This window comes from Electrophorus electricus, chromosome 10, assembly GCF_041902795.1.
Source record: "Electrophorus electricus isolate QZ-2024a chromosome 10, ASM4190279v1, whole genome shotgun sequence".
NCBI lineage: Eukaryota > Metazoa > Chordata > Actinopteri > Gymnotiformes > Gymnotidae > Electrophorus > Electrophorus electricus.
Window position 1 is genome coordinate 21,319,878 of NC_137506.1, and position 22,809 is coordinate 21,342,686.

General features: G+C 39.0%; 2 protein-coding genes across 5 annotated transcripts; both read right to left on the reverse strand.

The window, feature by feature from the left end:
* Positions 1-45: 45 nt before the first annotated feature.
* On the reverse strand, positions 46-13,716 carry ptpn21 (protein tyrosine phosphatase non-receptor type 21). 3 transcript variants are annotated; one of them, XM_027002408.3, is made up of 20 exons: positions 13,367-13,716; positions 11,956-12,079; positions 11,445-11,614; positions 11,236-11,333; positions 10,220-10,287; positions 9,956-10,026; positions 9,453-9,540; positions 9,265-9,353; positions 9,015-9,102; positions 8,652-8,731; positions 8,461-8,568; positions 8,013-8,073; positions 7,769-7,847; positions 6,242-7,680; positions 5,530-5,670; positions 5,117-5,335; positions 4,635-4,763; positions 4,277-4,511; positions 3,768-3,928; positions 46-3,534 (listed from the first exon to the last, which is right to left on the reverse strand). In XM_027002408.3, exons 1-20 carry the CDS (start codon positions 13,393-13,395, stop codon positions 3,406-3,408), a joined length of 3,606 nt encoding a protein of 1,201 aa, XP_026858209.2. In that variant the 5' UTR covers positions 13,396-13,716; the 3' UTR covers positions 46-3,405. The 3 variants fall into 3 exon arrangements, with proteins under 3 accessions (XP_026858209.2, XP_026858207.2, XP_026858210.2); XM_027002406.3 differs by having other exon boundaries at positions 11,956-12,234; XM_027002409.3 differs by lacking the exon at positions 8,461-8,568 and having other exon boundaries at positions 11,956-12,234.
* A 4,710-nt stretch (positions 13,717-18,426) lies between these two features.
* Positions 18,427-22,606, reverse strand: spata7 (spermatogenesis associated 7). Of its 2 annotated transcripts, none has more exons than XM_027002379.2 (11): positions 22,378-22,606; positions 21,869-21,961; positions 21,660-21,707; positions 21,457-21,554; positions 20,893-21,347; positions 20,550-20,607; positions 20,318-20,424; positions 20,170-20,220; positions 19,737-19,814; positions 19,555-19,612; positions 18,427-19,340 (listed from the first exon to the last, which is right to left on the reverse strand). In XM_027002379.2, exons 1-11 carry the CDS (start codon positions 22,472-22,474, stop codon positions 18,804-18,806), a joined length of 1,680 nt encoding a protein of 559 aa, XP_026858180.2. In that variant the 5' UTR covers positions 22,475-22,606; the 3' UTR covers positions 18,427-18,803. The 2 variants fall into 2 exon arrangements, with proteins under 2 accessions (XP_026858180.2, XP_026858178.2); XM_027002377.2 differs by having other exon boundaries at positions 20,893-21,350.
* Between the last annotated feature and the right edge of the window lie 203 nt (positions 22,607-22,809).

Sequence of the window (22,809 nt, forward strand, 5' to 3'; positions counted from 1 at the left end):
TTTGCAATGGTTTGATGACTACATAAATACATTCTAAAACAGAAATGTTGGTTTATCTGGGTTTTTTTAATTAAAAGAAAATGCAGTGCTGTTATTAGTTAATAAGACTAAAATCAACAACAAACAGTATCTGATATTAACATATGATAAAAACATAAAACAGGCCAGCCAAGCTTCATTATCCAGTTTTCTGTTTCATTTTTTAATCTTCATGGTTTCCAGTATTACTATATTACAACATAAGTGGGTGAACACTAAATGCAAGTTCAAATGTCACTTATCTTGTTCAACTGAAAGCATTAAATTATGAATTCATTTTTTGCAGCAAGATCCTGTGGACCACTTTCCTCTGCAAATAAAGCAGAAATATGTGGGGAGTCCTGACTGACTTCCATCTAAGCTTAACCAAAATTGTACAATTTTGTGAAAAGACATTTCATGTTGCTTTAACACCGTCAAAAACCCTGTAACTATAAATGACGCTTCTACTGTTTATTAAGAATAGTTTTGAATGTTTTACATTTAATTGTTATTTGCTCACTTCCATAAGTGATATGCATGTCTGACATACACTCCCTGTCCAGCTTCTAAAGTTTGGTATTTTGGGTCAGAGTTTAAAGTGTTTGGAAGAACAAGTGTTTAGTTCTCTTTAAGAAAAGGGTATTTAATTTAAAGAGATATAGAGGTCCCGATTATTGCTAAATACACTGGAAACTACTTGTTTCAAATGTGAAACAAGTCCATTCTATAGCCATGTTATCATATTCATCAACCACATGCCAAATTAAGGTAACCAGGCCAAATAAAAGGACCTGCCTCTTCTCAATGACGAACGGCAGTAGAAACTACTGAATTAGAGGAGATTTTGGAGGCCAAACTATTTTCTTTTCTACATGACATAAAGGTAAAGTTTAAGATCTCTTGGACAGGTGAAAGGTGCCCTTTCCCAAACCTTTTAATAGAACAAAGCACAATACTTCAGCCTGAAAACCCATGTCACATTTTAACATGCATACTTGTGTTTGAATACTAACATGAGTTTGTGTTAGTTTTTGTCTGTTTGATAAAAACAAAAAGGATTTGCAGAATAAAATGAATGTCTCGCCAATTGTTGACTGCAAAATGAACCTAATCAAGATGTGGAACTTATCATTTAAGCTCAACATTTTCAGTATGGTTGCCCTGAAATACAAAACACAGGTTGAGGTAATACACTGAACACTAAACAGCATTACTGATTAAATATATTAAATGCATCAATATCCTTCTTTCTCGACTGTTATCTGAACAGTACTTTCTATCAGTTAGTACAAATTAACAAAAAAAGTTTAAATTATGGAAACATAAAATGGTTCCCACTGCATTATACTGAACTTCAAAAAAAAAAAAGGAAAAAAAAGAAAAAAAGAAGATAGAAATGAGACTTTAGTTTCTCTAATCTGGATTTCCCTTAACTTTGCTTAATAAACAAGCTTTCCACAAACAGGTCAAGCCTAGCATAAAAAACAAAACTAAACTGAGACTCAAGCCCTGTTGTAGTCACAATCTAGTCTTAATTTATAGAAAACTAGCTATTTAAATGTAAATTTGTATTCAGACTGGCTTTTAGACTAAAACTAAACAAACAATCCTATATACTACCCCATGTATTTAGTGTTTGGGTGCACTGCAATACTTATTTTTAGGTTACTGTGAAGCTTTTAAACTATCAAGGATTGTGCCAATGTAAAAATAACTCATGAGTTCATTCCATGTAAGGATAACCAGTGCCATTTGTTATGAAAACAAACAGCTGTTCCTGATGCTAAAAGATGAAGACTGTTGGACCTACAACTCACCAACCAAGACCAATTACTATTCACAAGTCAGGATATTTTGGATCAAACCTTAGAATGAATTTGTATTCTATTCAGGTTAGGAAATGCTTACAGATCCAACTCCAACTTCAGTTGCACTCTATGTAAAACAAATGTGATTTTTCTTGGTAATGGTATGGAATTAGATTACAGCTAGTTAATGTTATCTTAACTGAAGTGCTGTGATCCTTTGTAATTTAAGCAGGAGATCCAGGCAACGTTGAGGTCTCAGTACAGGTATGTTTTGGTTCAGAAACACCCTGCAACCTTATGGTGGAATGTAAGTTAAACAACAACAGGCTGGAACCTATCTGATCTCAAAGTCTGACAAAAGGCTGCATAGCATATGTACACACAGGGAACAACATGCCACATTATCTTCATAAAATATGTTTCTTCTTCAGTTTCTCCAACACACAGAAAACAAGAATTTTCACAGTGGTTGAAGATGTCCTTAAGTGTCTTAGAAAATTAATTTTCTTTGGTAGATTATAACTGTCACATGTCTGTGGAGAAAGATTATAAACAGTTCATATAAAGACCACAGCTGTGCTCTTCTTCAAAAATCAAGTTGGACAATTCTTTGGTTGTTAGTTTTAGCACTTCTGGTAAATATACATCACAAATAGGTAATACAAATAAAAATGTCCAGGGGTTAATGGGCTTAGGCATAATAAATCCTTGATATGTATAGGATATGAAGCATTATAAGTTATTTCAATGTAATACTCTTAAAAAAGTTTTTAAAAGGTTCTATCTGCAAACATTTATATAAAAACACACTTCTTTGGCTGTATCCTAACTTAAGATATGCACATGAGTTATGCAATATGCATGATACTTGTGCAAAACCCACGTTACTCAGTCCATCATCATCTGTGAAAGACTGTATATGTGATGCCAATCTCAGGTGGGAGTGCAATGTTCAAGTGCCAAATACTATGATATTGTATATTCTCTGATTTTGAAAATTTAAAAAAGTATTCACTATTTCAGAGTTCTAACTGCAAGCACCCTAAATGTTGTCAAAACACCCTTAAATTTTAAAACGTAACCTCCCCACTAGTTTAAACACTGTGACCATTACTCTTCAGCTCAGTAAACCATCACTCAAAACTATCAAGATAGCCATTAAGAAGAAAAAAGGAAAACATTTAAAAAGGAGCAACCTATATTGTTATACATTTAACAATAAAGATGCAGCATTAGTGTAATTTGCTATATACAATAAAAGTGCTGGGATTCATTAGCAGTAACCATGTAGTGAACACACAACAGTGAAATCTCTGAATAATACTGATTAATGAGAACATGTTCTCCTGATTTGCAGGATCCTTCAGACCTGCACCCCTTCAATACTAATCAGACAAAGTGCTCATGAAGTGAAACCAAGGGAACTCCAGCCAACTTCTGCCATCTCTGACACCCCACCCCCCAGAATACACCCCTTTGGCACCCCTGAGAACATATGCCATGAGGGGAAAAGATCTGCTCCTGTTGTCATGGAAGAACACCCCCTTCCATGCATATGTCAGCTTATCCAAAGCTCTTATATAAGTCTGGAGTTTTTAAGAAACTGTATGAGGGCTTTGTAAATGAAGCTGTATTGGGAAACGGTCTGCACCATTAGCATACGCTGCTGCCGCAGTAGCTTCAGAACAGTAGGGACGCCCAGCATCTGGAAGAACAGAGGTTGAAGGGTTAACCTTCCAGCATAGCTTCCCCTTTTATCACTCATCCGTCTTTAAGGCATAAACTGAGCAATAACAACCAGCTAACCATTAATGCAAGTCAAAAATATAAATACAGCAGCCTTAAAAACATTTAAGTACAAACTTTGGGGGAAAAAAAAAAAAAAAAAAAAAGGACCATTCAAGCACTTGGGCCAGCATATGCTGAGTGTGTACATACCTCATTATGTTCCAGACAGGCTACCATGACCTCAGTCAGGATGACCACTCCAGTGCGCCCCACCCCCGCACTGCAGTGTACCAGCACAGGCGGATTTGGGTTCTTTGGATCACTGGTGCTGTTGGTGTGTCGCCTCACTGACTGAATCTCCTCCAAGTACGCTAGAACACGGAGGAAGAGCAGATGTGTTTGGTCAGTAGTTTTAAATTATTATTATTTTTTTTAATGAATGCTATTAGTAAATGATAAAGATATTACAGGTAATCCCAAAATGTTACATTTACTTTTTCTTGTAATTGTTTATATTTATTATATAAAAAACTACTTTTTGCAGTACTTGTGATCAACAAAGCATACCTTTGCAGAAAAATGAAATGAGATTTATATTCTATTTTTTTACATCCCCCTGCCTCCCCTATCCCACCACCCTTTCTTCATGAATACAGCATCATTTAGAATGTACTAAGCTGAGCCAAATAGGACAGTTCCATTCTGGGTTCGTGACTTACCCAGAAAGCCTTTGAAGTCCTCAGGACAGCCGTGGTCAGGCCAGTCAGTGTACTGCAGGTGCCAGATGGTGCGCTCCTGCCCTGTGAGGAGGTGTTTGATTTTCAGGCCCGTGGTGGCATAGCAGCCTGAGTCAGTGCGGAAGCGGGTGGTGATCTTAAAGCGCCCGTATGTGACTGTGTTGTGGCGGGAGCCCAAGCGGGGCCAGTAGCGGAAGCTCTTCTCACGGCCTCCCTCCTGTGAGTGGAGCACATATACAGATAGCAGAAATGAAGAAATAGAACGTATAACCAGAAAAACCCTGAACTGTCCTTCCTCTGGTATTCAGCAGTACTTTGCAAACATTGATGAAATACAAACCTCTTCAGCAGTAACCATAGCAATAATAGCAACTCCTTGTTCCCAAACCATCTGCCAGAAGTCTTGGCATGTGTTGGAGAGGGGACCCTGCGATGCAATATAGCTCCACTCCTCCCCCACGACCGTAACCTGGCACAGACAGCACAGAGGAATACGCAGCACTGCTGAAGAGGACTACTTCAGATGTAAGTGACAAAGCCATGCTGGTTCTTTGATAACACACCACAAGTGAACACAAACCAAATCTATATTAGAAAAAGCTGCTTCTAATGATTAACAAATTTGAAAAATATTTAATGACAATTGCAATCTGATCATCTGACAACAAATCCACGCAAGCATTGTACAACTCACAAAACACTGAAATGGATGGCAAAGATCCTAAAAACTACACAGCACAAATGCCAAATTTACCATAGGAAAAAAAAACAGGGCACTGTGGTACAAGACAAGAACTTGGAGTGTTGGTGTGAGGTGCCTACTTTTATATGTGAGGCGTTGATGTAGCCTGTGTTGTTCTCCTTGGTGGGGACGAGTTCCACCCGTGAATCATCGTAGGGCAGCACGTCCTGGAAGCGGTTGCGCTCAGCGTTCTCTGGAAGCTGTGCTATGCTGCATTCACCATCAGGTCGTCTCTTTGGCACTTGCTCGTATTCTGTAAACACCATGCCCTGCTCCAGACACTGCTCCAGGACCTTACACTGGAACATACACAAACATGCACATCATTAAACACAAGATGAGAAGGGCTAACTTTCTGAAAAATTAGTAAAATCAAAAGTTCACAACATTTAAAAGTTAAGAATATTACATTTAATAAAGTTGAACGTAACTTTCAACAATCACTTGACTGCCTAAACAAGCTCAATACGGGAGGTGTGTCATGAACACCTACCCTTTCATCGTTGGAGGCTTTCCCCGGCTCGTCCTTGCCCTCGCCCAGCGTGGGCACGCGAGTTGGAGTAAGGCCGTTGAGAACTGCCACCTTTGGTGGACCCATTTTCTTCACCTCTGGGCGGGTGCTCTTCTTCATACCCTGTTATGAGGGTGGCAGAAACGTAAATGAGTGAGTAAGTGAGTGAGTTTAACAGCGCACCAGATCCTGCTCTGTATAAGCTCCCTCTTATAGCTGCTGTGAAATGCTGCCAGGCAAGTCCGCTGACCCGTTCTGCAACATTCCTGGAGCCACAGGTGCAGTTTCCTAGCAGCTGTCCTCCCAGAGATACACAGCCGGTGGTATTTCACTTTCACAGGCTTGAATAATTATAACAACAACAACAACAATAATAACAATAATAAAAAACCATGCAGTAACCTAAAGCAATTAGTGTAAGTGGCTTGTGCAAAATAATACTTAAAAGCCACTGATTGCCCCAAAAAACATCAATAAAATTGTTCTCATCTACTGAGTAGCCAGAATGGAGGCTGTGAGACAAAACTAACAATTCTTTTTTACGAAATATTCAGCTGTCAGTTTCTTATGTGAAACTGAAACTGTTGTACTGGCATCATGAAAACAAGTTTGTCACTTATCATGAGGGCCTGTGATACCCAAAACACACATTATAAACTTGTGACAGTGCAGGAAAGTGGACTGGAGAACTCACGGGTGGAGGGAGGCCATCGAGGTTCCTTCGTGCGGAGGGCACATCGGACACAGGTCTCTTCTTGATAAGCTCCCTCTTAGTCTTCACTCTGCCCTGACTGCTCAGGTTCCCCTCCGAAACAGAGGGCATCAAGGCACCAGCCTCGCCAAGCAGGTACAGCGGCCCTGCCTCTTCTTGCTCCTCGATCCCTGGTTGGGGTTTGAAGCCGAGAGGGCTGGCAAGCACTGTATCCAGACTGGGAGCAAAGTGGTAGGCGGGCGGAGGTGTGTCCATTAGCTGATGTCCCAGAACAGCCATGGTTTGGTCTGGACAGGCCACTGCATCCTGAGACCGGGGAGTGTGCCGGCCACCATCATCCTCAAACTCCTCCTCTTCTCCGCTACTGTGCACCAGCATGGTGGCATCTGAAAGGGACTTTTTGTGCCCATAGCATACATCCTCCTTTATGATTGTCTCCTCTGCTTTGGTCCTCTCCAGGAAGACGCTGAGTTCAGAGCTGGAGTGGGCGGATGCAGCAGGTGGGGCCAGTGGGGGCCCAGCCTCCGCAGTCGAGACAGACACGGCCCTCTCCTTCAGCCTCATGCCGTCCAGGCCATACGCCAAGGCAGCAATCTCGATGGAGTTACGTTTCTGCGTGTGGGGGCGACGATGTGTGACAAGTGGCTCGCTCACCTCCTGCAGGGAGTGCGCCACCGGCAGACTGTCCTCCTGGAAGGTCTGCACCGAGTGGTGCACTCGGCGTGTGATCAAGTCTGGGTTGCTGCTGCTGACATACAAGTGGCGAGAAAGATCCGGCGTGCTGTTGGCCGGCCGCGGGTGGGCATAGGGATAAGGCGGCGGTGGCCGGTACACCTGGGTCCTCATGATGTTGGGTGCAGGGTATTCCTGGGCCTGCTGCAGCTGCACATTGGTAAGCTCAGGCACGCTGACGGCACCCACCACAGGCCGGCGTTCCGCAGGGTAGGGGTATGGCGAGGGGCTGTGGAAGCTGTAGTTGAGGTGGTACTGGGTGGCCCCATGCTCACGGATCTCTGGCTGGCTGTATACCAGTGGATCAGGCCGGCTGTAGACATATGAGCTGCCAATGTTGAGGTTGCGCATGGAGTGGCACTGGCGCTCAGCAGCGGGCATTACACCGCAGCTCTTCTGACGCATGACAGTCTCATAGTCAGGTGTGGCGCGGTAGGAGGGTGGGATGAGCACACTGTGCCGGTGAGTGGGAACGTGGTCTGGTCGCATGACATCGCTGCCCGTGATGCTGGGGTTGGAAGACACGGGCGACGACTGAAGGTAGTGCTGTGGGTTGTTGAGTGAGCTGGTGCTGTGGGCGCTGTATACACTGCCGTTACGAATCCTTCCGTTGTACTCATGTGGGGAACGGTCCAAGCTGGTCTGAGAATGGTAGTAGTAGCCATTCTGATTGTTCAAGTAAAGGTTGTCTACAGCAGGGGAAAAAAGGGTGTTGTTAAGACAATTAAAGCACTTAGTTTGTACATACAGTTAGTCAAAGTGAGACAAAGGTTTTACCTTGAGACGTGTAAGGCTCATTGTAATGGCCATTGTAGTGTAACTGAGGTGGAGGCATCATGTAGGGCTGAGGCTTGGGCTGTGGCACAACAGTAGCAGCACTGTTCAGCTTATGACCTCACCATATGTTCCATGACAAATCACACAGACATAACGCCGTTTCCATGGCCGCACCCAGGAAAGCCAATTACATGCCAAGAACCAAAAGTCAGTCCGAGCTGGTAATTATTTAGATTGTGCCTACCAGAGACATTCGTGTGGAGGAGCGCTGTCTGACTGGGTTCACCGGAACAGGCTGAGTTTGGCTGTCAAGAAAGATGAAAATGAGTGAAACAAGCCAGACAGCCCATTGACTACAAGCTCTCCCAGGTGAGGGAACCACAGACTTTCCAGGATCTATTCGGGAATTAAGTGTTTACTGTGCAATTTGAAACCAGAATACAGCAAGAGTGGCCCTAATTGTTGAAATAATGTCCTGAGGTGCAGCCTTCGTGTGTATGGAACATGGCCGCATTTAAACATTTTATTGGTGGTTATGCTATATTTGTAAGGATCCTATTTTTATCTTTTGCACCAGCTGGACAATTTGTCTGTATCAGAACTTGTAGAATATGGCAAATCAAATGTCTATAAACGTTTCTGGCTGCTGTGCCAGTGCGAGCGTGGGAGACCACTGAAGGAGTCTTGCTCACCCCTTGTTAGAAGGCAGCGAGGGACGAGAGAGCATTGGAAAGCGAGGAAATGAAAGAGTGAGAATGGACTTCTGGGAGCCCTCAGAAGGTGGGGCCTCAGATTCCTCTCTGGAGACAGGAAAGGCACAGGGATGAAGTCACCAGAAGTGACTGACCAAGACAGACACACAGAGACTGAAATTCACACTTACAGACTACTCTTGTTAATCTTATAAAACTTGTGCCTTGACAAGCACATTCTGCACACATATTTGGAAGTCTCCATGTCCTCCTGAAAGAGATGAGGAAACCCAGTCACTACAAGGTCAGGAATCATAAACGTCCATGACCAAGGCCTGCAGTGCTAAGCTGAGAACAGTGACCTATGTGTTTCAGCAACTAGTGATGTACTGCATATGCTTTATGAGCATGAAGACACGTTACATACATGCATACAAGTTAGTCTATTAATAAACACACGTACAGGTACACAGCTGAAAGGGCTAAGTGTGGGTGTTCAGATAATCTGAGTAAAGAAATGCATGTTATAAGCACCAGCTGCTTTACAAACGTACAGTTTGAAACTGAATGGTGTCTTCTTTGTTGGCCAGCTCCAAGGCGAAGAATGATTTATTATGAGTCATGTTATTAATGTCATTCCACCTATAAGGGAAGAGGACATCAAACAGGAACAGGAATGGTACACTAATCCAACCTAATTTCAACCATAGAAAATGTGTGTATGCATGCATGGAGTACATGACAAATGATTTATTCCACCCAGTTAGAACCATATTATGTTGAATGCCGTAGAGAAATCCATACCGAAATAAGAGAGGTGGTCGGCCATTTTTATGCTTGACAAAAATTCCATCCAGACAGGATCCAATAAGTATATCGGCACCCTGGCTATCCTATGTGGTAAGGATAAAAAAAGCATTGGAAAATATTTTTATATCACTGAAGTAAGAATCTGGCTCAAAATTAAGTAGTTCACCCCGGTATCTGTTCACCTTTGCTTGAAAACCCTCCTGACCATAACCCTCCATCTTCTCCACTTCTTGCATGTACAGCATCTCTGCTTCTGGCACTGGCAAGCCTCTGCGGGAAAGAGAATGTGCAAAAACATAGACAAACACAAACATGCATGTCATCAGCAATAGGACTTCTATTCATCATGCATCATACAATTTGGGTTCTACACCTGTACACAGTTCAATGAAACAGAATATCTACAGAACAGCAGCAAGATAAGGCTGGAATTTTTTTCCATCAGAATGCAGTCCCTTGCTAAAGTCCATGGCCAAATATCAGTGGGTTTGCTTTTCATCTTAGATCAGATGGCTCTGCAGTGCAGCTGTATGCAGAATCCCGATGACTGCACCATAAAATTATCTTTATATGACTAAAAAGAAATAATGTCAGTTTTATTTTAAAGATAACAAAAACAAAGATACAAATAACCTGCCAAAATCAAAACTAAAGAAACAAAACATGGTTCAAAGGATGTTCTTACCGGTAGCTTTGATACAGAATGGCAACTTTTTGCGTGGCTTCTTCAACAACCCTCTCATCTTGAATCCAGTCCTACATGCAGAGACAATTGGAATTTAAAAAAGAGAGAGAGAGAGAGAGAGAGAGAGAGAGAGAGAGAGAGAGAGAGAGAGAGAGAGAGAGAGAGAGAGAGAGAGAGAGAGAAACATAAGGTGGTTTATTGAATATCCTTAAAGTACTGACAACTTGTGTGGGGGATTAAAAAAAAGGATTATATAAGACTTACAATTGGGAAAAGCACAAATTTTTGTAGAAATTCCTGTGAGTCATAGCGGTTGAAGTCTCCGAAGTCCGCTGTAATCAGGAAAAATATATGAGACTATTATTTTAAACCAAATTTTTATTACACAAGCCAACAGACCAACAGACCACATAAACAGAAGATTCTTGCAACTTTGTGCCAGGTGCAGCAAAGGCAATCTGTTTGTTGCCCAGGTCTTTGACTATAAGGCTATGTTCATTTAAAACTGCTGGTAAAAACAAGTGGTACTTTTGCATACCAGCATTTTGTGACAAGATCATCTTTGAGCAAAGCCAATTAAATATTTTGTTGTGGAAGGAAACCAGTTTAGCTATTGAAACAATAGAAGTTAAACAGTAACAGTAATTCTAGTTAGAAATGTACATGATATGCTGACAATCTAAAGTATTAGCACAGCTATAAGCTTCCATGTACAGCATTTGATAATGTGAAAAAATAGTCTGTTACAAATCTGATCTAACTAACCCATATCAAACTGAATCAGAAGACCCTTTGACTGTGCAAACATCGGCCAATGTATTTGCATGAAAGCGTCAGAGCAACAGCCGCATTCTTTCCCCCCTGGGCAAGATGCATGCGAGCCAGCAGTTTGGACCACACTGCAACAGTGAGTGATGTCAGTTCTTCTGCTATGTTAACACCAGGCCAGTAACTTGTGCTGCCAGATATATCTTTGTCAGCAGTGCTTGAGATTCTTCTGTTAGGCAAACCTGCAGCCAGAAATGTTAAGCTCGCATGCTCAGGTAACTCACCTAAAAGTGCACCTAACTGTGCTCCAGTTGGATTAACTTTATAATCAATAAACAAACTAATTATAAATAAACTAGGGCAGCTGTAACATATCTTACAGGTAGAGGGTGACAAGGTATGATGTCTATACCTCTATATCTGCAATTATAGAAGTACAGAAGCCTAACCTCTATATCTGAAAGTATCAACTAAATATCAACAATATTTTTTAACATTTTAAATCAGAATACCTTGTACAGCCAAGCCTGCCAAGCGGATTGCCTGTTCAATTGAACATGGAATTCTCCCCTCCAAAATATCCTTCTTCAGCTGGAGGTAATACTGATATCTGTTGGGGATAAACAAATTGTAATCAGGACAATACTGATGTACATTCGGTTCTTCAGCATCTCAGGGGATCAGATGATGGCAAAGACTTATATCATATCATATTAGGCACCTGGTTATCTCTTGTTGTAACTGGGTAACAGTTGGCACGTAGAACACGACTCCAAAGTAAACAGTGGGCTCTAGTCCGTACTTGTCGAGCTGTTTCTTCAGTGGCTTTTCTAAATCAATCCATCTCTGCTGGTTTTGTTTGTTGAAGTACCAGAGGCTGAAGTAATTTATCTGGATAATGAGCAGAAGGACAGTAAGGATCACATGTTAATGGAGGATAAGGTACTATAGTTCTAGATAAGCACCATTATTCTGGAAAAGAGTGGAGAATATTTAATAGTCAGGACCAAGACCACTTTCAATTATTATTTCTACAGTCTTTACTACTTACATCTAAAAACAGTTTTATTTACAAAGAAATGTTCATATTTGAATTGGATGTCTCAGAGTATTTTCTGAAAATAGAATCCATTAAGTGCTGACTAATATTGAATTACATTGGACATACACAATTAAGATTTCGTTAACATGTCAAAAACAAGTTACAATCATATCTTCAGAAAACTACATACCTCTCTTAACTCCAGCCTCTGAGCAACTGCTTCCAGGCATTCTTGGCCTGTGCTCTCCACAGAAAGTGTAAACTCCACAAATTCACCATTAAGCAGCTGGATGCGTGTGACCAGACAGCTCTTGCTGGAGACAGTATACCTTCGTGTTCTTTTCAGTTTTAATCCAAATGGTAAGGGCATGTTTCACCAGTGTCAGAAAGATTCGCTCTGCTTCACTTTAAAATTAAGCCATTAGCAAATGAAAGTGCTCCAGACTCCAGAGGGCAGTTACATGGATACCTGGGAGCAGGTTGGGGTGGGTGGAAAATCAGTGCAAAATATTATTAGGAAGCATTGCTATGAGCATGCCTCGTTATGATTTAGGGGGGGAATGCATATTGTTTGAAAACAGTAAAAATACATAACAAAATGAATACACCAAGATGGCCAATCTGCTCTGTGTGTACGGTAACTGGTAACACTGCATCAAACAGTCGCTGAGCCACCATAAACAGCGTTGACTGGATGTTAGACCTGCTCTATGAAAACAAGGATCTCTTATATTTAGTTACTCTTACTATTATTACTAGCTATGTTACTAACTAAAAACCATTTCAAATTAATTAAATATAATTCCTTGGAATTACACGTATACCAACCAGATCCTTGTTGTTTTTAAACGGCGTGACAGTCTAACGTTAATCCTGATTTAGAAAATTATCCTAGGATTGCCTGCTAGCTATCCGTAAATCACGAAGAGTAGACAAACGGTCAACACGATTAACGCGTTCAAAGACTAACACACCATAACAAATTAACTAACGCTATATGGCTAATACCTATACTAGCCAATTGTGTTAGCTAGCAACATTCCGTTATATCACATAAGTTAGCTAGCTAGAATACGAAATGCTGTACGTGCTGTGTATTTAAGTTATAACGTTAGCTAGCGATATGGCTAATTAAGGACGATGACCCCGCGAGTATTTTTTGATTCCCAACACAACTCTCTACCGTCATTGCGTGCATTAATTCGTGTTGTCGCCCCTTAATTACCACCAACAAACTAACATATTTACTGAATCTGACGCCTGGTCCAAATCGTGCAGCACCAAGGGAGCACCCAAAACAAAACTCTTATAAGGGTAACAACTCGAGAAACTAAACCTTGTTTGGTTAGCAATGTCAATTTGCGATAAAGAAAAGACAGAACGTAAAATACTAGTTAGCATGTAAATATCTATTTATCTGGATATCTGGATAGTTAGGTAACCTAGGTAGCGGTTAACTAGTTAGCCAGGTTAGTTAATCTGAGTCAAAGCTGATTTTAATATGGACAGCTAGCGATCATGATGGCTAGTTAAATTACGGTGAAGTAAATTGTGTTAGCTAGTCAGCTAGCTAGCTACCGCCAGATAGCGAGTTAGCTTACCTTGGGAATTTATTTGTCTTGATATTCATTTAATAAACATCGAGTCGGGTATTAACAACAATTTCTCTCGGCCTTAAACGTTTCGAATATAATCCAAAATTCGTTAAAGTTTGTGTAATATTACGCATGTTAGGCTCACGGTTCACACTAGTAGTTGCTCCCATACTTCACTTCCGGTTGGAATACAAAAAACATTTCGGCAAATACGTCCGCGGACCTACTTTCAGACCTTTCAAAAGAGAATCCGTCGTATTTCCCTGTTTACAAACATCTAAACAACGTCAGTAGGCTATATATTTGTAATTATTATTGTTAAAAATACAGTCAATTATTCGGTGGATTTCTCACTAAGAATATAATGCAGCGCTTTGATACAGACAGGATTTAAGTGTATTACATCAGACAGCTGGAATGCCATGCAGCGGGAATGCCAGGAATGAGGCAGCTGCCTCTCCATGTCTGAATGAGCATTTTCACCCTTAGTCAAACTGGTCAAGGTACTATAAAGCTAACCAATTATTTGCAGCGTTCTTTGCAGTGAGTTTGCAACATTTAATCACATAGTTCTCCATAGTTCTCTATACGTTTCAGTGTAATCAGTGTCACACAGAAAGTAGATATACACGTTTCGTGTTAATGAATTGAAGTCATTAATATGCCTGTAATTATCTATCGTTACAACTCCCGACAAATAGTGTGCAATGGCATAATCAGCATCATTGCTAAAGGCTAAATGACGTTATGAAAATTATTTTATCTTTTTGGTTCAACACTTTGATCTTGCGCTGAAAACAAACAAACACAAACTTTAAGCGAGGTAAAAATATTTAAAGAAAACAATCCTTATAACATAAACAAAAACATTAATTACAGTTATTGGCACTTTAGAACGTCTTATGAACAAAATATGCAAATATTCTAAATAATTTTAATCTCAATTTTAATACGTTCTCCTAAATACTTTCTCCTAACAGGTATTGCTACGGATAAAACAATCAAAGGCTATAACAACAGTATCACAACTGAAAACATATCCAACAGATATCAGGTTCTATAAAAATAAAATAAAAATAATAATGAACAAAAAACAAAACAACCTCAAAACAATGAGGTCAAGGTGATGCAAGACACGGAAGACAAAGATCCAAAATAAACTTCTAAAGTCACCCAAATATGGATCTCCGTCTAAGTTCAAGCTTTGCCACCCCAGTGTAAACATTATTAAAAACTGAAAATGTGGGTTGAAGAAGAGACCACAAGTAAAGACTAAAGATCTCTGAAGAATCTAGAGGAAATTTGTATAGAAGGATGGTCTCAGATCCCTTTATGTCTTCTCTCACCTTACCCAGCATTACAAGAGAACAGTGCTGTTTTCAAAGGAGAGTAGCAGTAAATAAAGTACTAAATGCAGAGTGCAAATGATTGTGCCATTAAAGATAGTGTGTTTTTTAGACATTTTTAATGTAATGATAAGCACTTTGATTTAGCAGTAGGCCTTTGCCTAATTGGGGTTTTGCTTAATTTGTGTTGGGCTTGTTTGAGGTTGAGACCATGGTATACCTCCACTGGGAAGTGATCAGTGGGCATCCTTATGAGATGCCTGATCCACCTATACACTGGTGCTGTCAGTGTATAGATGCAACAGCTCAACTCTGATCTCATGGATAGCCATGGTTCTTTTGGCCATTATCCAGAGCTTTATAGCTCAGCTGCCTCTTCCTCACTATAATCGGGTACAGACTACATTACTGCAGCCTCTGCACCTACATTATGGTGGATCTCACAATCCCTCATTCCATCACTCATGAACAAGACCCTGAGATACTTAAACTCATCAAATCAAACCAAAATTTGTTTATATAGTGCTTTTTACAACAGATGTTGTCACAAAGCAGCTTTACAAATGTCCAAGTCCAAGCCCCCAGTGAGCAAGTCAAGGGCGACAGTGGCAAGGAAAAACTCCCTAGAGCATGAGGAAGAGACCTTGAGAGGAACCAAGACTCAGTGGCCGACAATGGTCACCACAATAATAACAATTTAAAGAGAAAACTAAATGTAAAAATTAAAAAAAAGAGCAATGTCTAGTCCAAGTTTCTAGAGGTCCTAGTCTTGTCCTGAGATGTGCATGTGTTCGAGACCCATTCCGCAAGAGAATGGGAAGATTGCCCTTGGAGGAGGTTCTCACCCCTACCTGGTATGGTACCTTTTTCCAGGAGATAAACATGACCTCAGACTTGAAGGTGCTGATCCATATATTGGACTTTTTTTGATTGGGTTTATTATTACATAATCACATGGCAGTTTTACAAGCCTGAACTTTGTATTTACAAAAAATTTAGAATAAATAAATCAAACCAAAAACACAAAAAAATAAATAATCTAAATACATATAATAACTATGAGACACTATAAGTCCATATTTAAATTCTTGTTAAAAATGTGATGGATGATTCAGTTCTCATTTCTGGGATCCTCAATTTCCTTTTCTTCCTGGTTTGCTGGTTGTCTGAAAGCAAACTGCTTACACAGTGAGCTTTTATCTTGTAGGGTAGGTGATGCCACAGTCTGAAGAGCATTTTGATCATTAGAATATACCCTGCCCATTATAATTTGTCATGCTTGTTTCGGAACACTCTGTCTGCTTTGACAGAGCCTGGGTCAGATTTGCAAGTCAAGTTGGACATACTCTACTGTGGGACAGATGTAAGCAGCGTATATTATCAAATTTGAGGTGGCTACCCCAGCTCTTCTCAGTCTCCTTAGAAAATGTAATTTGGTGTTGGCTTTCTTGACAGTAGCATTTATATGATGATCTCACTGTAGACTGTATTAATATTTCAAGCATCTTAATAGTGTTGCAGGATGGTAGCTGTTGACCAGACAAATAAAAAGGAGGAGGTGGGTTCCTCATAAGTCTCACAGTCACAGTATTGCATTTAGTGGGATTTAATGTCATTGGACTATCCTGAACCCACATAGACTAGTTTATCTTGAACCTCCTAGAGGACAATTTAAACAGCTGTACAATTTTAATCTCACAAACACATGTTAATGTTATCTTAATTTAGGTGATTTATTGTTTGATATTTCTTTCACATTTCTAATTAAATTTACTTTTATATTTGTTGCTTACCCTAGAAACTTGTTTTATTAGCAGTTAGCCATTAGCTAATGGCAGCTAATCTTTTTTACTATTAGTTACAATTGATATATTTTTGCTTTTTGTGCATTTTACATTTAATAAACCTATTTCAATAGGAAAAACTATAATTCACAAATTGTCTGATAAAAATGAACTTGCTAAAACTCATTTATGTCATGTCAGACCCAAATTTCTTTCCCCCATGCAAGGCAAAGCAGCTCATGGCTTGAATATAGAACAAGGCTTAAATGATTCCTGATGGTCATATCCAGTTTTGAAAGCTTTTCCAAGTGCATGTTTAGCCACACAGCATGTTTGTCTTCCTTCATGTTTTGATTTAATCCAGTATCATTAGCCCTGCTGTCATCATTTACAATGCAAAGTCTTTCTGAGCCCGTAGTTTAAATACACAGATGTAAAGTAGTGTTAGCTACACAGCTAGCAGTAGTGTGTCATTAAATTAGATTAGCAGTTCTTATCTTTATGATGCAGCTGACAGTATAAGGTTTTACATTAGCCTATATTTTTTTTTAACCTTGTTTAATTAAATATTAACAAGCCTCTAAAATTATAGGAACAAACTTTCCATTTTAATAACTCTAAACATCTTTCATTGGTTGATGCTTGTTACTGTTTTCCACAGAGCTTGTGTCTTTAGTGTTATCCAAGGCAGATGTATAATACACCAAACCCTCCACTGAGTTACCAATGAAAAAAGAAAGCACAAGATTCTATGGAACCACTTCATCTGTACTCCCCCAAGACTTGTTTGATTGTGTGACAAAGAATACCTGGTATGCCAAAGGCAACTTGTCTTATAAATCTCATATATGGTTATGAGTCAAAATACTGATAACAGACATCTTAAATTACATCACATTAATCCAAAAAGTGTGGAAAGGGAGATCATAAGTTTTACATGGGGGGTGGGTGTTCCCATGGTTCTTTTTAACTGGGGACTGGACTTTCCTCACATCCCTTCTCAAATCAAGCCCTGAATATAGTTCTGGCTTTGAAAATATGAATAAAGACATGCCCACCCATTATGTTTTTCTTTATTTTTCAAACAGTAGTAGAGACAAGGCATACCTTTGGTGGAATCCAACTCCTACACTGAGCAAACCTAACTTATTCTCACTCCAAGAATATAAGAATTGAATGGCTTGCATTAGTGGCCCCGACAATCCATACTCTGGGACCACATGCTACAGAACATCTGGGAGTTGAAATAATGTTTGAAATGTTATATTTCTCTGTAATGTAAGGAGGTGGCAGTAATTCTGGAGGACACAACAGTGCTTTTGTTGTTGCTTTGGCTCTATATTCTAGTACATGAGACCTGAATTGAAGCATTGACAAAGACTATGTCTATGTTCAGAATAATTCTGAATAATATGGATTAATTCATTTGTGTTTGTATATATTTCTATATCTAGCCCCACTCCCACTTAATGGCACCAAAAGTAACTCAACAAATTAAGAGAATCTTAAGTAGATTCATAGTGGTTTGCATCTTATGATGACCCCTTTCACATTAAGATGGCATATTCTTTTTTGTGTTAGTCTCTGCTGAGATCTATCCCTACATCCTGTCCTCGATTGTCTTAATAGCTCAAGAGGTTTTTCCCTGATGACTCAAAATATTCTTTGGTCATCCACTCAGTTGTTCTTGCTCAGTCCAGGGTCAATGTCTTTTTAACAATGTTAAATTTGTTAGCTCTTGTGCACATATATTTGAACAATGAAAACTGTAACTCCTCCCAGATTATGACCTGTACTTACATTTGCAAAATGTTAAGGGGATCCTAATTATCCACTAATTGCTTGACAAACAGTAGTGGAATTAGGATAATTTGCAGTGAAATAAAATTAAAATGATTGTAATGAAGGCTCTGCAGTAACTGTAATGCTACAGGGAGATGATTAATGACTTTTACTCACCATTGTAGGGTTATTCTCAACAATGAGCTGGCTTATAACCATGTAAATAAGACATTATATTTTTTTAGTCTCTTCCATCCTAAGTTGTGTGACATCTTACTTTATGTGTTAGGTGCCTATTTCTTTTTTCTCCCTTAGTTTATTTCATGTATGAGTACCTAGCACATCTGTATGCCATTTCTTCATTTATGACTCTACCACAATTGATGCCAATGCTATATTAACATTATGTATTCTGCAATAGTGTCTTGCATTATGTCAAAAATATTTTAAAATTCCACATAAGACTAAACATCTGTAATCAACAATACCTTAATACTGTGTCTTCAAGAAAGCAATGAACTAACATATAGTTCAAAACTCATTCTCACAAAGTTTTACTGTTGACTCTTGTTCAATGACCACTTCTAAGGAATGTGTCCCAGATACACTGAGGGATTCTGATATGTTTCTTCCCAGTTCATCAAGCTGTTTTATCAGCTCGTTTTGGTCTGTATAGTTTTGATGTTTGTCTTCTTCATTCAGTTGATAGTGTTCCAAACTCAGGGACTTTACATTTACCTCTTTTTGTTGATGCTCCAAATCCATAATGTTGTTTTCATCTTCTTGTTTAATTGCCCCAGCACTTTTAGGGACACAGACACTTGCTGGCATGGAGTATAATAAAGGAATTGCACTCTCAGGTTCCTCTTTGTCCTTTTCAAAGGATGTGCATGGGAGGAGGTTGATGTCATCTGTAGCCACAGATGTGAGCTCTTGCCCAAGGCTTGAGCTCTTATGTCTATGCAACATTGTTCTAGCCGTTTCCTTATATTCAAGAGCTGTGACAAAAGCATCAGGGGGACTTTGCAAATCATTCTGAAGATCATCCAGAAGGTGGCGCATTTTATCCTTATAAATATGAGACACAAAAAATCTTGAGTTGACAAAACAAGTGGCTGAACTCACTGCTATCCCAACGAGTATAGTTATTAATAATGTTTGTTACTTTTTCTTTGAAATGAAGTCAGAAATTCATTTTTAACCAGTGAAAGATATGTCTGAAAAGACAACTTGCGAGTACTGCACTAGAAAAATTTTAGAATGTGCCCCAAGAATATCTCACCTCATTTAATCGATGTCTATTCATATCTATATGACGCTTAAATACCCGCTCCAGTACTCTGTAACAAGTTAAACAATAATTCATAATTGAAAATCATTAAACCAAGTTTTTAACAAATCCACAAATCCACTATCTACTTATCAGAACTTTGGAAAGGTTACTTGCAACATATTGTAACAAACCTGTCAGAGTAGATTCCGCGTGCTACAATGTCATCTGTTACATCAGTAATAAACTCCAGGTATAGTAATTCGTCCTCCCTATAGAAAAGGACAAGGATAGAAATCGCAAACACTGACATGAGATCACACTGTAAAGTTCTAAACACACTACTCCTACTCCTACTCATACTCCTACTATTACTATAGTACACTAATGCTTCTAGCACCATTCCACATATCAATGGAATATATTATATAGTCATAAAATGAACTGCCAAGAACGTTACGTAAATTTCCATCACAAAATTATGGCATTTGGCCTTACTTTGTAAATCATGCTAAAGTAATCTGCACAATTTACAGCCTAGAGACATTCCTTAAATGTATAAGAGGCAATGTAAAGGAGAGGGGTAAAGATCAACACATATGAAGGCTAATATGAGATGATTCTTACTCTGCTGTTACTTTTCTTATAATTGGGGACTTCATTCCCTCTGGCGACACCCTGCAAAACAATGTTGTAAAATAACATCAATAACAAAAAACATTCATCTTGTACATTTATAATGCAATTCTAGTATGTAAAGGACCAAGCATTTTACCTTGAGGAGGAAAGAAGGAAATCACTATCTTTGGTCTTATTTGCTGTGCTGTAACGTCTGAATACATCTGACTCTCCATCAGACCACCCATGGTCAAGACTGTATGGCTATTAAGATAAGATAATTTAAGATCATTTCAGTACCTTATTTTAGATAAGAATTTTATCAATATTTCAGTCAGAAATAATATATACAGAAACAATGAGATGGCACTGAACATCATGAAACACACAAGCAAATCCCCCGGGGGTGAGTCCAGTCCTGCTGAGCAGCCTTGATTGTTGTTTGTACTGTGGAAAGAAAGTAGATAACTAAAAGCTATTATCCAATACTGGGTGAGTTATTTATTTATTTTTGCGTATGTGTAAAAGCTCTACAAACTGTTTTACTGTATGTAACAGCAAAAAGGTACAACTATAAATATCTAATTAAATTTTTCATGGGCATGTTTCAAAATGTGGAATTACATTAAAACAAAGTCCTACCTGCATTTATCACAATGCTTTAGAGTAAAATTGTGAAATACATTTTAAGTTCATCATCTACAAGGCTGTCCCAATCAGTAAAATAAATACCTTCCATAGTAAGCCTCTTGCTGATTTAACAGAGTCTTTTCTTCCACTTCGCGCCTATTAGGACAAGTGTAATACCGATAAGTAGACAGAGAGGACTTGGAATTTGATTTCAGAGTTCTGGGGGTGAAAGGCTTCTCTTGGGTGAAATAGTGAGTATGTTTAAGGAGAATGTCACCACTGTAGGTTTTCTGCATAGGATCCTGAAAGCTCTTAAATTTCTTCTGACTTGTCGATGTAACAGATGATTGACAAAACTGGTGGCACTGAGAATTTGGGCTGCTATAAATCAATTCTGAAGCACGTCCACAGTTTGCAGAACTTGCAGCCATTTGGGAATGATACACAGTTTGCTTACAGTGGAAGGAGGTGTTAAACCGAGGTGAGAATATGTCACAGTCCACCATACAGAGACGAGTACCCTCATCACCTCGAACAGTTCTCGAACAGGTTCTGGTCTGCTTAGGAAAAAGAAGGCAACTTTAAACCTGACCTTAATGCCCTCATTTGTCCCTACAGCAAAATGGAAATATTGTGAAAATATTGTCAAAATATAAATCATCTTACAGCATTCTTTTTAATGCTTTTATGCATATGGGACTTTACAGACTGTGTCCACTCAGAGATGTCTCTCTTTAGTTGTTGACGACACTTTTGGTCGATGTCTGTATGCGTGAGCAGAAGTGAAGGTTATAATGTGGAATTACATAGTCATTGCAGGTATTACTGCAAACTCATGAATACAAGTAAGGGGGAAGGGAGTGACTTACATTTTACATTACAAGACATACTTCTGGGTACCGTACAGTCCACTGCAGCTGAAAATGGAAAAAATATGTAGCAAACATTTTTAGGGAAAGTAGAGAAATTAAAAATATATAGTCAATATTCAAAGTTAAAGGCTAAATGTTGAAGCAACATTTTAATTCCAGTTAGTACCACGTTTATCTTTGTATAACAAGAAGAATAACGCCATTACCTTTTGCTGAATATATCTTTTTGTAATGTGATATCATGTGGTCTTTAATAATGTGATGATTCGTCAGCTTTCCAGATGAGCTAGGACACAACACTGCAAAGACAATTACAAAGACATTGTGTAGGCTATTTTATTGGTGTTATACTGGCTAGCTAATCTGGAGCTAATCGCGGATGGCAGATAGTTAACGTTAGTTAATTTGAAATTTGAAAAAAAAAGGATGTGTGTGTGTGTATGCTAAATAACGCTAGGTTAGATTAACACTTTTTAATTTAAACCATTCTAAATTTAGAATTGCTCAACATTCTTAAAGCAAAAATTGTAACGTATAAGTAATGAGAAGGCAGAGACAGCCTAACCACATTAGGGTTAGTTTCAGATACAAGCAGTGGCTACTTAGCTAACCTAGCTAGTTATTTATTAGTTTGGATGGTACTTTGCTAGCAAGCTAGCTATCTATTCAGTTTAAATGTTAACACTAAGATAGCTAGCTGCTCGACCCTCATTACCTCGTTTTGCATCCATGACTGGAAATTCAGCCAAGTATCCCATGCTCAAAATACTGCAACATTTATTTTGTAGTTTAACATCCACCACTGTAAGCATATACGATACATGTTATCAACTAAAAACCAACAAAACAAAACAATTCTTATATGAAAACTAGCAGCCTAGCTAAATAAATGAAACAATTATAGACTAGCTAGCTAACATAGGTAGTGTTACAAAGCTTCTTGGTCGCCATGTTGGTTGCTAAGTGTCCGTCATTACGTCATACATGCGTCACGTAACGGTCTCACGCTCATGAATAATACAAAGAGATCATTAGCCACAAATGAATTGTTTCAAAGTAGTGATCAAATATCTTTTTATAAAAAAATAAAGATTTGTAGTACTCAGTTGTCAGTCTTTACACATGTTTTGCACATATTGGGAAGAGA